The sequence below is a fragment of the Canis lupus genome, chromosome 21, assembly GCF_048164855.1.
Source record: "Canis lupus baileyi chromosome 21, mCanLup2.hap1, whole genome shotgun sequence".
Classification (NCBI taxonomy): Eukaryota; Metazoa; Chordata; class Mammalia; order Carnivora; family Canidae; genus Canis; species Canis lupus.
Genome location: NC_132858.1, coordinates 42997407 through 43012686, shown reverse-complemented (window position 1 = coordinate 43012686; position 15280 = coordinate 42997407). Strand labels below are relative to the sequence as shown.

General features: G+C 39.0%; 1 protein-coding gene across 4 annotated transcripts in view; it reads right to left on the bottom strand.

The window, feature by feature from the left end:
- The window catches only part of PRKAR2B (protein kinase cAMP-dependent type II regulatory subunit beta), a 92645-nt gene that overhangs the window by 61892 nt on the left and 15473 nt on the right, over positions 1–15280 (bottom strand). For all 4 annotated transcript variants that reach the window (XM_072791552.1, XM_072791553.1, XM_072791554.1 and 1 more), the window contains one exon: positions 4877–4912. In XM_072791552.1, coding sequence (XP_072647653.1) covers positions 4877–4912 — 36 coding nt within the window. The remainder of the gene's footprint in view (positions 1–4876; positions 4913–15280) is intronic.

Sequence of the window (15280 nt, the reverse complement as noted above, 5' to 3'; positions counted from 1 at the left end):
AGCAGGGAGTCTGCTTCTCCCTCTCCTTCTGCCCTCCCCACAGCTTGTTCTGTCAAATAAGTAAATAAAAATCTAAAAAAAAAAAAAAAAAAAACCTTTGAATCAGCTCAGATAGAGAAGAACAGAGGCTACATCAAGACAACTAAGAGCACTGGACTCTAGAGAGATAACAGCACTGTATCAAGGTTAAATTCCCTGAGTGTAATATTATGCAGAATGACCTTGTTCTTAGGAGATACCCTTGAATACTCAGAATTCCTAAAAGATTCAGTGAAAAAACAAAGCGTGGGCATGACCATGTGTACGGATGGAAGAAGAGCCTACAAATGCGGCAAAATATGAACAACTGGGAAATCTAGAGAAGAGTGTTCATTGAATTATTCCTCGAACTTTTCTATAAGCTTCACTTCAAAATAAAGTCCTGGGGTTAAAACACAGAGAGAGGTCTGACATGAATTCATCCCTCAAGGCACCATCTCAAGAGTAATGAGAAATTTCATTTTTTTTTCAATTCAGACAAAACCACAGAGGAAAACCATTATACTCTTTCTAAAAACCATAATGTGCAGACAGTAAAAGAAGATGTCCCCTATTAAATGATGATATCAAGGAGTGTTATGACTCTCTGAGGCTTATTTATGACAGGCTGTGGCACAGCACTGAAGCCTTTATTGTTTTTTCTTTTACACTATGTTCAGAAGATAGCTGACCACTAACATTTTTGAGAGCCTAGCTACTCCGCTTTACAAAAACCATCTAGCTTAACCATTTGTAGCAAGTGTGACTGCAGCTCTTATGATCCCAAACCGAAACAAAGTGAAAATATGAAAGTAAAACTCAATGTGGTAAATGACTTACGTGCAAAATCACACAGTAAACAGGTGGTTTGAACTCAAGTCTGTGAAATCCCACGCTCTAGAGATTTCCCATATGATATACTAGACGAACAAAGAAGCAACAGGACTGTTGTCTGCATAAGTTTTACTCTTCAAAGATTTATTGAACAATTGTCTACATACTACCATTAATTTCTTATAATAACGATAAGGATAAATGATGTACTTCCATTATTCCAAGAAGAAGAATCTTCCAAAATACTCCAAACTGTCAATGTTCACTCTAATTCCATCAAAATTCTAAAAGAGACTATGTGTATTTTACGTTAATTTTATGTATGTTATATCATCACCTAATAGTTTATGTGATTGTAAAGTAGATTATGTAGGACTTCTGTGCATATAAAAAAGACGTACCAATAAGCAGTGATTAGAGTAGAAATGGGTTAAGAAAAAAGGGCAGTAGGATTTCTTTTGTTCAAAAAAGGATTATTGGGTCCTGTTTAAAAAAAAGGCTGTGGGTAATCATATCATACTATATGAAGGTATGAAATCAACACACTGTACCCTTGAAACACACACAATGTTATACATCAACCAAAGCTCAATACACAGTAAAAAAATAAATAATAGACTTACTGTTATGGGGTGCTGTCAGGAAGATCCAAAAGATACATTCCATCTGGATTTCAGAAGACACCTGACAGTTTCAATCATGTTTTGCAGAACTTAACCAATCTAATGCCCACCTGTGTTTGTTGCTATTAATCATCCTATACTCTAGGACTTTTATTCGTGCCCGCACCTAGTGGAAAACGAGCTTAGGAAGCCCTGAAACCTCTACAGACTCCTAGGATTTTAGGAATTCTGTTTGAAAATGCTAAGTGACATGGATTCCTTCTACTTATAGAAATAAAAACTGACGGGTTTGTGGGCAGGCACTGAAAACACATGAAGAGAGTTTAGCAAAACAGTGAGATGGAAGGTGTAAAAATGATTCTAAATAACGTATTTGTTAAACACTTGCTTAATGTAAACATCCCCTCATCCTCCTGAACTAATAAAAGAAAAAGGCCCAAAAGAGAGAAACAGTTTGTTCGAAGTACTCTGGTTCAGATACTTATTTTTGCAAGATGCAGTAGGAATTGGCAAAAGCCAAAACCTCAAAGATTTAGAAAACTCAGGCAGAAATCTAGAAATATATTGTAACATCCTCTTTTCCACTTCCATTCAATCAACAGTGACTGAATACTAGCACTACACATAGTAAATTACTATATATTACACAGCATTTTATTGTTGTAATCATAATTTGAAAATAGATAAATAAGAAACAAACTCCTATGTCACATAAACTTCTGGTTGATTTTACCTGGCTTATTTTTCCCCCTAAATTATAGGTCTTACATAAATTTTATAGTTTATTTCTGAAAAGAAAAAAAGTATTTCTGAAATAAAACTCCACCAGAAGAAGATATCCTAAGGAATATTGTTAATGATCAAATATGAATTTCTACATTTTAAGTAGATGGTTATTTTTTCAGTAATACTTTAAAATCAATTGATGTATATCTCTACTACTAAACTAAATTACTTTTAGTCACTAAGTGAATTAAAAAACTACAAGATTTCCTCCTCAAGACGGCTTAAGACTGTTTCTATATTCTTCTTTGCCAGAAAATTTTTAGACAGACTTTTATAAAAAATAAGAAAGTAAAAAAAATTGTAGACAGGTAGATGATTAACAGGTCCCATTCCTCTTTTTTCTTCCTATACCATTGTTTTTATCTAAGGTAGTAAATATAATTTTATTTCCCTTGCCTGAAAGACTAGAAATGTACACAAAATAATCAATGTCAAGATTCATTCTCATAATGAATTCCAGTGTGTTATATTGCTAGGGTAACAATTTTTACTCCTTTTAAGGCTTATTGCTATATATAACACAACTCCTGAACTGGATATCACCTCCCTTATTTTTCTTTAAATCAGACTGTTTCCTGTTGTTCTAGGAAGAAACACAACATGTGTCTTTAATGTGGGTTTCTTTGCTGGCATTCCGTCTTCTCTACATTTCCAGCCAAGTCTTACTGAAATGGACTGGACACAGATTTAGTGGTGGTGGAGATACTAAAATAATGGTGCTTCAAAGCTAACCTATATGCTGGAACCCCTGGACCGTCAGTTGATGATACGTTTATTGGACAACAAACACTGATGCAACCTGCCCAGATATAAATATGTCATGTCGCACAGTTTGACACAAAAAAGGAGAGGATTTATTTTAAGCCTCCTAACTATGTGTCTATGGAAAGAATTTTACAGCATGAAGACAAGACCTCACACTACAGATTCTCTCTTATTTCTCCTCTCTTATTCCCACCACTGCTCACAGAAGACTATATCCCTACCCACAGTACCATCATACTTGACGGGTCTACTTTGGAATAAAGTCTGATGCCCTGCTGACATAAACATTAATTCCTCATTCCACAAAAGTCATTACAATCCACTTTGTTTGCAATATTTAGATATGTCTTCAGATTACAAAAAGCTCAGGAGGGGGATCCCTGGGTGGCGCAGCGATTTGGCGCCTGCCTTTGGCCCAGGGCGCGATCCTGGAGACCCGGGATCGAATCCCATGTCAGGCTCCCGGTGCATGGCGCCTGCTTCTCCCTCTGCCTGTGTCTCTGCCTCTATCTCTCTCTCTCTCTCTCTGTGTGACTATCATAAATAAATAAAAATTAAAAAAAAAAAAAAAAAAAAGCTCAGGAGGATAAAGTAAATGGTATCCCAATATAGCACATTTTCTTAATCCTGGTCCTTTCCTCTCTGGCCTGGTCACTACACAATAAGACTAAATTGTACCAGTAACTGCCGACAAATTAAAAAAAAAGGGGGGGGGGATCCCTGGGTGGCGCAGCAGTTTAGCACCTGCCTTTGGCCCAGGGCGCGATCCTGGAGACCCGGGATCAAATCCCACGTTGGGCTCCCGGTGCATGGAGCCTGCTTCTCCCTCTGCCTATGTCTCTGCCTCTCTCTCTCTCTCTCTCTGTGACTATCATAAATAAATAAAAATTTAAAAAAAACTTAATCTTAAAACACCTTTAATAATACAGCACAGATGAAAATGAGGTAATTTTATTAAATAAATTACTCAATTCTATTATATAAATGTCCAAATGATCTGTTCTAAATATTTGTGTTTTTCAACAACAAAAACCTAGTTGTATTTCAAGGAAAGAGTAATTTTCTCATGTCAAACATAGTAACATTTCACTTGTCCTCTATCTTCACAGAGGAAGGCATTCCACAGAAGTAAAATCTTCCAAATGGTTTATCCACTTCAATGCCCAAACTCACTTTCCTTAAACCATGCTCTCAAACTGTGTCCACCAATGCAGGTAGGACAGAGTATGAGTGGATCTAATTCAAGCACTTGTTAGTGGCCAAGGTCTATCTTGGTGAATAGGCATTAGGTTATGGTGGCATCTTTAGGATGGCAAGAGCCTCAGAGGCATTAACAAATGTAAAGCAAAAAAAACCCCAAAAAACCAAAAACAAATGTAAAGCAATTGGCTCCTCTTCCAAATGGCCCCCTGATGACAGGTTCCTATATCTCCATTTTCAGAGTTTTCCTGTCTCTTGTCTGTGGTCCCTGTTTTTTGTCCCTTTTCCTGTCACTGATTCTAGGATGTCCTTTGCCCATCTTCTAAATCACTGCTTCTGACCTGTGGCTGACACATTCGATAACCATGTAGATAACTGATCAACAGCAGGAATAAACAAATTGGGGTGAGAGGCTCCATTTCCAAAGGTGCAGTAGCCTCGGCGCACACTGGTTTTAAGTTTAGCCACTCAGGTTAATTTCCAATTATTTTCTCATTCTTGATTATATCAGATAGTTTTTTTTCGAGGAAAATGACTGACAAGTCATTACTCCACAGCAATTACTCTCATCGCACCTTCTTGTCCAATACCACTGTGATTTAAGAAATGTCACCATTAATAAGCAAAATCCATCATATGGTCTGACTTACCCGAGGCACGCCTTGTGAATCGGTTTATTACCGGAGCTAAAAGAAAAAAAAAAGAATAATATGATTACACATTATTACACATATTATATAAGTTAAATAGAGGAAAAATAAGAATGAGTAAGTAATGCACGAGGAAATATCAAAAATATATGCAGATTAAATGTATAAATTCACTAGTAGCCAAGAATGAGAAATTAAAAATCAATATTTTACCTGTTAAATCAGCGCGCCCCCCCCCAAAAAAAAATCCCGACTTCTATATGGCTGAAACAACTTCAGTGGGGATCAATATGTAAATGTATATAATATCTTTAAAAAGAATTTGGCAGTCACATCCAAGAGCCATTCAAGTTTCTTGTGTCCTCTAATAAAGTCATTCTACATATAGATTTATCCTACAGAAATACTACTAGAGAAGGAAAAATCAATATGCCTTGTAAAGGGAGAGTTCAAAGTGCAGCAAGCAGCCCTAGCTAACAGTCTCTCTTAAAATGGGATCAGGAGGCCAGAAGGGAAGAGAAATTTATTCATATCCTCCCTGAAAAAACCATGAACTTAAAAAAAAAAAAAAGAAAAGACAACCCCACCACCACCTTCAGCCAGCTGCACGCCCTCAGCAGGGGTTTAAAGGCCTCCTCACCCTGACACCTGAATCATCCTCACTCATCACTTCAAAAGGAGCCAAAGCAGTTTAACAAGCTTCAACCCCTCATTTGCATATTAGCCCAACCAATCCCAGTAAACTTCATTTCAATCCGTTGTTTTGCTCGGAGGACCTGAATGAGAACTACACTCTCAGCCTTTAGATTAGATAACCCTGCTCTCTCTTTGGCTTCCTTGCGTCCAAGATCGGCCTCAGATTCAGGTTTCTACCTGCATCTGTGCCTCCTAATTTGCAATTCTAATTGCCCAAATTGCCTGTTTGCTTGAGTTTTCAGTGAATTCCTTCTTGGTCAACAGTATACTGCTTATCAGCATCATTTTTACAATGAAAAAAATAGAAAACAAAATGAAAAATGCTCACGTATACTGAAATCATTATTAGGTGAGTATATCCTTGATATTCTGATTTAGTATTTATAGTTCTGATCATTTCTGTGCAACCCAAAGGTCAAGGTCTCCGAAGCTGTATACCAAAGGCTGCAACTTCAAGATTGTGTGTGGAAGTGCATCACCTCACCTGGGAAGCCTACCATGGGCCCCCTGCACAGACGCAACTCAGGGCTGTTGTGTCCTCCTGGTTTTGCTTGCAGGTAGGTCAAGAAGTGGGGTTTTTCAAAGCTTTGTTTCTTGGATAAGCAGGTAAATTTAAGGTTCATATTATACACAGAAAGGACAATATGTCCACAATATATTTAGAAACAGAATGTCCTCATATACTGTAATACTTTTTAATACTTTGATACTTTTAAAACAGTAATTATAAAAATTGTTTACACTGTGGAACTAGGTCAAGTTAAAAAAAAGAAGACAAAGATTTTATGTGCCCTTTGGTTATACTACATGAAAAACGTGGATGCGTAGAACAAGTACTAGAAGAAAACTGTGTCAAATGTTTTACATTAATCCTTACAACCACTGTATTAAATATCGGCATCACCATGCTACTGATGACATTTTTTACAGTAAAGCTCAGAGATCCTGATTTGCCCTAGATCACAAAGCCACTCTGTGGCAGAGCTGGAGAATCTGAGCCTAGACACATCCAGCACCAAAATGCTGCCACACAGAGAACAGAAAGCAAAAATACTGACTCCTGAAATCACACAATAATAAATATTTCCTTCCATATTGACTCCCATTGTTATTAAGGATTGATTCTGTGAAGTGTGTGACAAGCCCAATTATTAAAATGCTATAGTTTATAGGAAATTGTATCTTTCAAACTGATCAAAAGATAAAATTATTATTTATATACCAGAATGATTTAGCCATATATTTGCAAAGTGACAAATTACTTACATAAAACCTTGACTTGGATAAACTGTATGTAGTGTATATTTACCACATAAAAGGAAAAAAACCCCATCAGTTTTCTCGAATAACTTTCAAACCCCTTTTGCAAAACTCCTTCAGAACCTAGTGTAAAGAAAGCATCCCAGCAAGTTCTAAGGACAGGGAATGGAGAGGGCTTCCATCACAAGAATGCACAAGAGATCGTGCAGGCCAACAAAGGCAGGAGGAAAGCAGAAAACCTCTCAGCCTTGGAGAAAAATGAAAGTAGACATTCTCCTCCTGCCCTCTCCAGCCTCCTGAGACAATGAAACCCCAGCACTAGAACCTTCTGATCTGAAATGTTGGGAAGTCTTTGTTCTCTTGGGATCCCTCAGGTTTCCAAGTCTTTCTGACATGTATAATAAGGCAGAGATTTTCAACACAAGTGCCATCACCATTCAGTGGTGCATTCTAATTTTGTGAGGGCAATTTTTTCAATTGTCACAATAATTCAGAGGATGTCGCTGGCATCTGGTGGATAACATACAACAAAGAGCTGTCCTGAATCCCACTGCTATACCCCAACCTGCTTTCACGTATCGCGCTAGACATTCATGTTGGCAAAGAAGTCAGTTCACAACCCTCAGATCCTAGATCCTAACAGTGTTTTTATATAAACAGTTATTTTACACAGTTCTACATTAAGTTTTCCACAGCACAGCTACAAGATAAATAACAAAGGAACTTTTTTGTGGGGGATGGGGTTCTGTATTCTGTTTTGTTTGGAATTTTACTAATAGATACTCATCATTTCAAAAAATCAGGTCACTGCTGCAATGCCACTTAAGGTATCTAAACTGCCAATAAAATACACTTGATCAGATGACATTTGCAGCTTTTATATTCTTTTTTTTTAAAGAGATTTTATTTATTTGTCAGAGTGAGAGAGTGCGAGCAAGGGAAACAGCAGAGAGAGAGGGAGAACCAGACTCCCTACAGAGCAGGGAGCCCAGCCTGGGACTCGATCCCAGGACCTAGGATCATGATGTGATCCAAAGGCAGATATGTAACTCACTGAGCCACCCAGGTGCCCCACAGCTCATATATTCTTAGTGATCCCACATGTAAGTGGGAAAATTGTTAACTACGTTACTTCTCCGTGAACATACTGAAATACACACCTGCTGATACACTTTTCACTGACTATAAGTTACTTTCCTTTACTCCTCCTTTATATTTTTGCTAGAAATTGTATCAACTTCTAAATTGTGAGTGGAGGGCAGCCCGGGTGGCTCAGCGGTTTAGCGCTGCCTTCAGTCCAGGTCATGACCCTGGAGACCCGGGATCGAGTCCCACGTTGGACTCCCTGCATGGAGCCTGCTCCTCCCTCTGCCTGTGTCTCTGCCTCTCTCTGTGTCTCTCATGAGTAAATAAATAAAATCTTAAAAAAAAAATTAAATTGTGAGTGGAAAGGTTACATGACAATCATTTCCACCTCCCAACAGTGAATGGGATGTGGGATCCGCCAGTTACGGAGACAGTGCACCAGGCAAGTGATACGCAGCCATCAAGACAAACACTGGGTTTTGACAACAATTACCAAGAAGGCCATCCCTTATATCCATAACCCTCCATGCCCACTTATGGAGGGATGAAGCACAAGGGTTCCGTGAACAAACGTTTGGCAGGCTAACAGTAACCTCCACAATTTCTCTAGATTTTCTAGCCTAGCTACCCAAATGGGGAAGAAGGCTGTGATTCGGGGCGGAGGCCTTGCCACAAAGAAAGCCATGTCTTTCTGGCTCCAGTATGCCTGATGCTCTCTCTCTCAGGAACTAGAGGAGCAGGATGAAGGTGAGGAAGGACACTGGTGACATTCTATACCACTGGCAGTGAGGGCAGCCACATGGGCAGGACCACCGACTGGAGTCAGGGAACCTGGGAGATGGTATAACTTTGACTTAAAGTCTCAACTCTTAAAATATGAAAAGTAAAAGATCTGCCTGCCTCCTTTTGGGGTGTGTGTGTGTGGGGGGGGGAATTAGGAAAGAATTTTAAAAGAACTTCAGAAAAGAACTAAAAAAAAAACATAATAAAAACTAAAGAACTTAAAAAAATCCTTGAAGATGCCTGTAAACGCTAAATTTCTATTAAAATATAAGAGATTGTTTATTGTGAGCTAATATGATCAATTTTCATATTATCATCTTCAGAATACACTACATAAAAAAGCAATATTAAGTTCACAAAAAAGGTTAACAGATGATGTTTTCAAATGTGACAAGTCAAATTTAGTTTTCCCAGACTCTTGGTTTCCACCTTCAGATTTTCCTATCCTGTGGGTTTTCTGTGTGTATTTACTTACACGCGCGTGTACACACACACAAAATACTGCAGACTAGGAGGATACAGAAGGAAAAACACAGGAAATGTATTATCTGCCTGAAGAAACAAGCAAATGTGACTTAAGAATATACTAAAGTCCTATACCTTATACCAAGATCTTAGTGAATCCTCAAGGAAAAATCATAGAAATATTTATATAGGTTTGATTTTCTCCCAAAGCCATTCCAGTGGGATACTGAGAGTCCTGTGTTCCTCTGAGTATCTCCATGCCTGTCTGGCCAGCGGTGCCCTGATCCTCTCCATTCCCAAGCTATACTCCACCAGCCGAGTCTTAACTCCTCTGCTCCCAGGAGGCCCAGAAGTCTAATGGATTCAAGCCTTCTTTAACCTCAGAGCGTCCTTACAAGAAGAATGCTCCAGTATCTGAGGAAGCCTGAAGGAGCCTCTCTATTCCTGGCAGTGAAGAGAGCTTCCCACGCAGTGACTCAGGTCCCCACTGGTGCCAGCGAGACCTGCTTATCTTCTCACCTCTTTACGCCCCAAGCCAACGCGGTGCCTGGCAGACGAGCAGTGCTAAGTGAACACCTGCAGCATGAATCAATAAACTGTGAAGTAAACACAGCAAGTCTCCTTGTCTCACTCATTTTACTTGCTTTCCCGAGTGTGGATGCGGGGGCACTGGACACGGAAGAGTCCTTGGCCCTGGGGAGCTTGACCAAGTGAGGTGGTACTTTCTTTTATTTTTTTATTTTTACTTTTTAAGATTTTATTTTTTCATGAGAGACTCAGAGAGAGAGAGAGAGAGGCAGAGACAGGCAGAGGGAGAAGCAGGCTCCATGCAGGGAGCCCAACGTGGGACTCAATCCCAGGTCTCCAGGATCACGCCCTGGGCTGAAGGCAGGGGCTAAACCGCTGAGCCACCCAGGGATCCCCGTGAGGTGGTATTTTCAAACACAATGACTGAAGAGACCGAACCCAAAAAATCAGGTGGGTGAGAAATCCCGTAGAAGACCAAAAACACGTAAATTCCGTAAAAACAAAAGCAGTCCATGGGGAGCATGAGCCAATGAGCTTGGTCTTCAAAAAAGCAAGCCAGGTTGATTAGCAGTGCATATAGTTTGCATCTCTGAGCATAATGCTGGGAAAGAAGTGCTAAATTAAAGAAGTAAGAGCCCTGAGTTTTGTCTGTGTTCATTAAACACACACATACACCATGACCCTGTCTATACTGGAGCCATATCAGTGAAATGGACCTTTAGCAGAATAGTGTTCACATACTCTGAAGAGACATGTATAAAATAATCTTGGAGCTGACCAAATAATTAGCATCTTTCTTCTCCTATTGTCCTTTCCAGCAGTAAACACTTTCTGGATCTGTTAACTGTCTAAATAAAAGATTCTAGAAATTATGTAAATGGAGACCATGTTAAGCTAATTATTTTTGACACAGAAAACATGTAGCTCAGAATGAATTAAATTCTCTCATGCTCGTGTTTCCAAAAATTAAAAGTGAAGCCTCACTCTTGAACCAAAAAGGAATTAACTTTTTTAAAAAGACTGACAGCAGAAAAGCAAATAGACAACAACAAAACTTGAAATATTTTGCTAATTAACCTAACAGACACTATTTCAAACTTTCTTATACATATTTAATTCCTGACACGGAAAAGGACGATTTATTTTCTGTATTTTTTGTTAGAGGAGGATCAGCCTTGGCCACCTTCGTTAAGTAATCAGACGCTCTAGTTGCTGTTGTTCTGGGAGCCTCTGGGTTGTTTCCAGATGGATGCATGGTTTCCAAGAATCCACTGGGACTCAGCCGCTAGAGGGGCTCTTGGATTCAGACAGAACCACAGTTGGAGGGTACTCTCCAGAGCTCCCCAGTCATGGTCCCAAGGAGACACAGATTATGAGCCACGTACCCTCAAAGTACTTGTGATCAGACATGGTGGGAACTGTTGGAGAGGGAGGCATTTGGGGCACCAATTTTTTTCTTCCTTTCTGATTATACAGCATGAAGTCAGGTGTCCAACCCATCCAGACATATGGAGCCTGGCTGGAGGCTGGGCAGAGTCGGACAAAATATAGACACTTGAGCTTTTAGAAAGTACCAGCTTGAAAGACCACTAAAACAATGTGCATTTTTGTTCTTTCTATTCATAACCCAAACTCCTCAAAATATAACTGATATTTTAAAACACCAATAAAATAGACTATTACACTGGGAAGAAAACCACTCCTACTTACTTTTGCTTATAAATTAACTCGATTTCCAACTTTTTAATTCATGAGAACTTTACCCAGAATGTCTTCTTAGGAACAGAAAAAAAATAGCTTCAGCTGAGGTTGCCAAACTTCTAGAACGACACAGAGAGTGGAGGCAGTAAAAATGCCGAAAGGTTCCCAAACCCTTCTAGGATTCCAAAATGTGGGCTCAGGACAGAAGATATGAGATGGGCCACTGTCAAAGCTACATAAATTCAATCTCTGCTTCTGTGAACACTGAAATGGTCTTTTATGGCTTTTTTTTTTTTTTAAACAAGAACATGCAGGTTCAAGAGCGAGGCAAAGAGGGGCAGGAGGAGGAGGATTACAGTCTCCAGCAGGCTGCACACCAGCCCAGAATACTACGAGGGGGTCGATCTCAAGACTCTGAGATCATGACCTGAGCTGAAATCAAGCGTGGGACGCTCCACCTTCCTGAGCCACCCAGGCAGCCCTGTTAACTGTCTCTTCTAAACCTACGTGCTCAAATAATATGCAAAGGGCATACTCGTGGAAACGAATGATCTGTTGGTATGAGTGAATAATCCAGACTAGACTACTAATATTAGGAAAGCCCAAAGCTACAAAAGTTTGAAGTATCACACATCCATAAAATCACAACAGAACAGACTCAGAAAAAGTAACTGAGAAAAGTGTAAGGGATTTGAAATGAAGATCAATCAGGATAGGATTAAGGCTGGTCTAATCAGAAGGATACAGTTTGTCAGCTTCCTCCACCCCACCCCTCCTTCACCGAGACTGCAAGCTCTGTGAGGGCAGGGTCCTTCCCTCCTTGTCTGTCTGCTTCACTGCTGTCTCCCACTGTCTAGAACACTGCTTGAAATAAACTAGGTTCAACAAATACTGAATGAATATTGCTAATGGAAATTAAGACAATAGGGGTGTTTCCTGACATCTAATGATTATATTGGACAAACGTAAGTAAGTGATAGTCATACAAGTATTAAATTTGTGAAGACTGTAAATTAAAATACAGTTATGGCAGGGTGGCCAAACTGGGCCATTGGGCCACCTGGGTGGCTCAGTAGGTTAAGCACCTGCCTTCAGGTTTAGGTCATGATCTCCAGGTCCTAGGATGGAGCCCCACATTGTAGGGCTACCTGTTCAGCAGGGAGCCCGCTTCTCCCTCTCCCTCTGCCCCTCCCCCTGCTTGTGCTTATTCTCTATCTCCATATTAAATAAATCATAAAGCTCAGGAGGCTTCCCCTCAGACAGACCTGCTCCTGCCTGCCTTCGTTTTTCCTGGGGCCAGAGGGGTCAGGTTCAGATCAAAGCCCTGAAAATCCTGTTCCAGATCAGAAGATGGTGATAGAATTCACTTGCTGTGTCTTGCCTCACATTGAGCTCAGTGATGGCATACACACACTTCCCAAAAGACATGGCATAGCAACACCGAAGTGCACCTTAATACACGAAGTGCACCCCTTTCTATGGGTACACTCCTACTGGGAGAAATCCACAGTCTTGAATCATTGCTCCTCTGTAAATAATGCATCATTTTTCTTCTGGCTGCTTTTATAATTTTTTTCATCTTTGATTTTCAACGGTTTGATTGTGATATGCCTGGTCATGGTTTTCTCGAATGTATCTTTGTTTTTTTATTGTGTTAAGATGTAACAAAGTTTATCATTAAAAAATAATAAAAATAAAAAAATAATAATAATAAAAATAATGCATTAAAAAATATAAAATACAGTATTGGCCGAAAATATAAAATAGACTTAGAAACAGTAGAGCTTGACTAACCTTTGGCTCTTTGTACAAGTAGCAAAAAGCAATCCTCATTTATACCTATGAAAATGTAACCCAGATGTTAGTAGTGTCCAACAGAAATAATGAAAAATTTCAGAAGACAGTGTAGAAAGCAATGCTACTTCTTAAATAAAATGTGGAAAAGAACACTTCAAGAGATCCATGTTTCCAATTTTTAAAAAATCAAGGTGAAACTGACCTACAATGAAATGCACAATTTGATGAATTTTGACAAATGTATAAATTTTTGTAGCCAACATTCCATTCAAGATGGAAACACTTTGCCTGGCTGGCTCAGTCTATAGAATGTGCAACTCTTTTTTTTTTTTTTTTTAATTTTTATTTATTTATGATAGTCACACAGAGAGAGAGAGAAAGAGAGGCAGAGACACAGGCAGAGGGAGAAGCAGGCTCCATGCACCGGGAGCCCGACATGGGATTTGATCCCAGGTCCCCAGGATCGCGCCCTGGGCCAAAGGCAGGCGCCAAACCGCTATGCCACCCAGGGATCCCAGAATGTGCAACTCTTGACCTCAGGGTTTGTAAATTCAAGCCTCATGGTGGGTGTAGAGATTATTTAAACATAAAAACTTTAAAAAAAAAAAAAAAAGACATACACATTCCTAGCACCCTGAGAAGGTGCCACAAGCCCCCTTACACAGTCAATCCCCAGTATCCCACTGGAAGCTACTTTTAGGATCTCTATCACTACAGTTTAGCTTTGCCTTTTTTTGAATTTCATATAAACGTGTGGTTCATGCTAGCTGTTGAGAGGATCAATAGTTTGTTCTTTTTTTATTGCTGAGGGCATATCACTGTATAAATATACCACAATTTGTTTACCCATTCTCTTTGTTGATGGGCATTTGTTTCCAGTTTGGGCAATTTTGAATAAAGTGTCTATAAATATTTATATACAAGCCTTTTTGTGAACATATGTGTTTATTTCTCTTGAGTAAAAGCCTAGAGTGGGATTGCTGGGTCATAGGTGGGAAATGTTTAACTTTATAAAAACCCACAGCATTTGTACCATTTTATGCTCTCACAGGCAATATGTGAGTTCTAGTTACTCCACATCTTTGACAACAGAAGGAATGTCTTCTTATTTTAGCCATTCTTGTGTGTGTTGAATAGTGTCTCACTGTGGTTTTCACTTTCCTATCCTTGATAACTAAAAATACCGAGCACCATTCTATGTGCTTACTGACCATTCTGATGTCTTCTTCATTGAACTAGTCAATTCTTTTTACTCAGTTTCCTTAGGGGCTTTTCACTACTGAGTTTTCACAGTTCCTATCATATATTTTTAGTAATGACATGATAGAATATATAATAGAAAAAAATCATAGTTGCAAGAACAAAAATGGTAAGTTACTTAGAAACAAAACTAAGAAAAGATAGGAAAATCCTTTATGGAGAAAATTAAAGGAAGATTGTATAAATGGGAGATATACCATGTTCCCGGATATCTCAAACCTATCTCAAAGACTCAATACCATTAAAAAAGTCTTTTCTCTCCAAATTTGTTATAAATTAAGTATAATCCCAATAAAACTCCCAATAAAGTTTTCTTAAAGCTTATTCTAAAAAATCTATGGAATAATAAAAACCTATGAATAAACAATTCTGAAAAAAATAAGGTGAGACTATCCTCCTTATCATATACCAAGACCCTATAAAGTCATATTAATCTTAATTAGGTAAAGAGGCATTGATGAAAGGATAGGAAAGCCAACAGAATAGAACAGACATGTTAAGTACCTTCATGTATGTATGAAAACTGATGTTTAAAAATCAGTGGGGGTAGGGACGCCTGGGTGGCTCAGTGGTTGAGCATCTGCCTTTGGCTCAGGTCGTGATCCCAGGGTCCTGGGATCGAGTCCCGCATCCGGCTCCCTGCATGGAGCCTGCTTCTCCCTCTGCCTATGTCTCTACCTCTATCTCTCTGTGTGTCTCTAATGAGTAAATAAATAAATAAATCGTATAAATAAAAATCAGTGGGAGGGAAAGGTCAATAAATGATGCATGTTTTAAAAAAATAAAATGAAATTCCCATCTCAAACCATACACTGAAATATATTATCA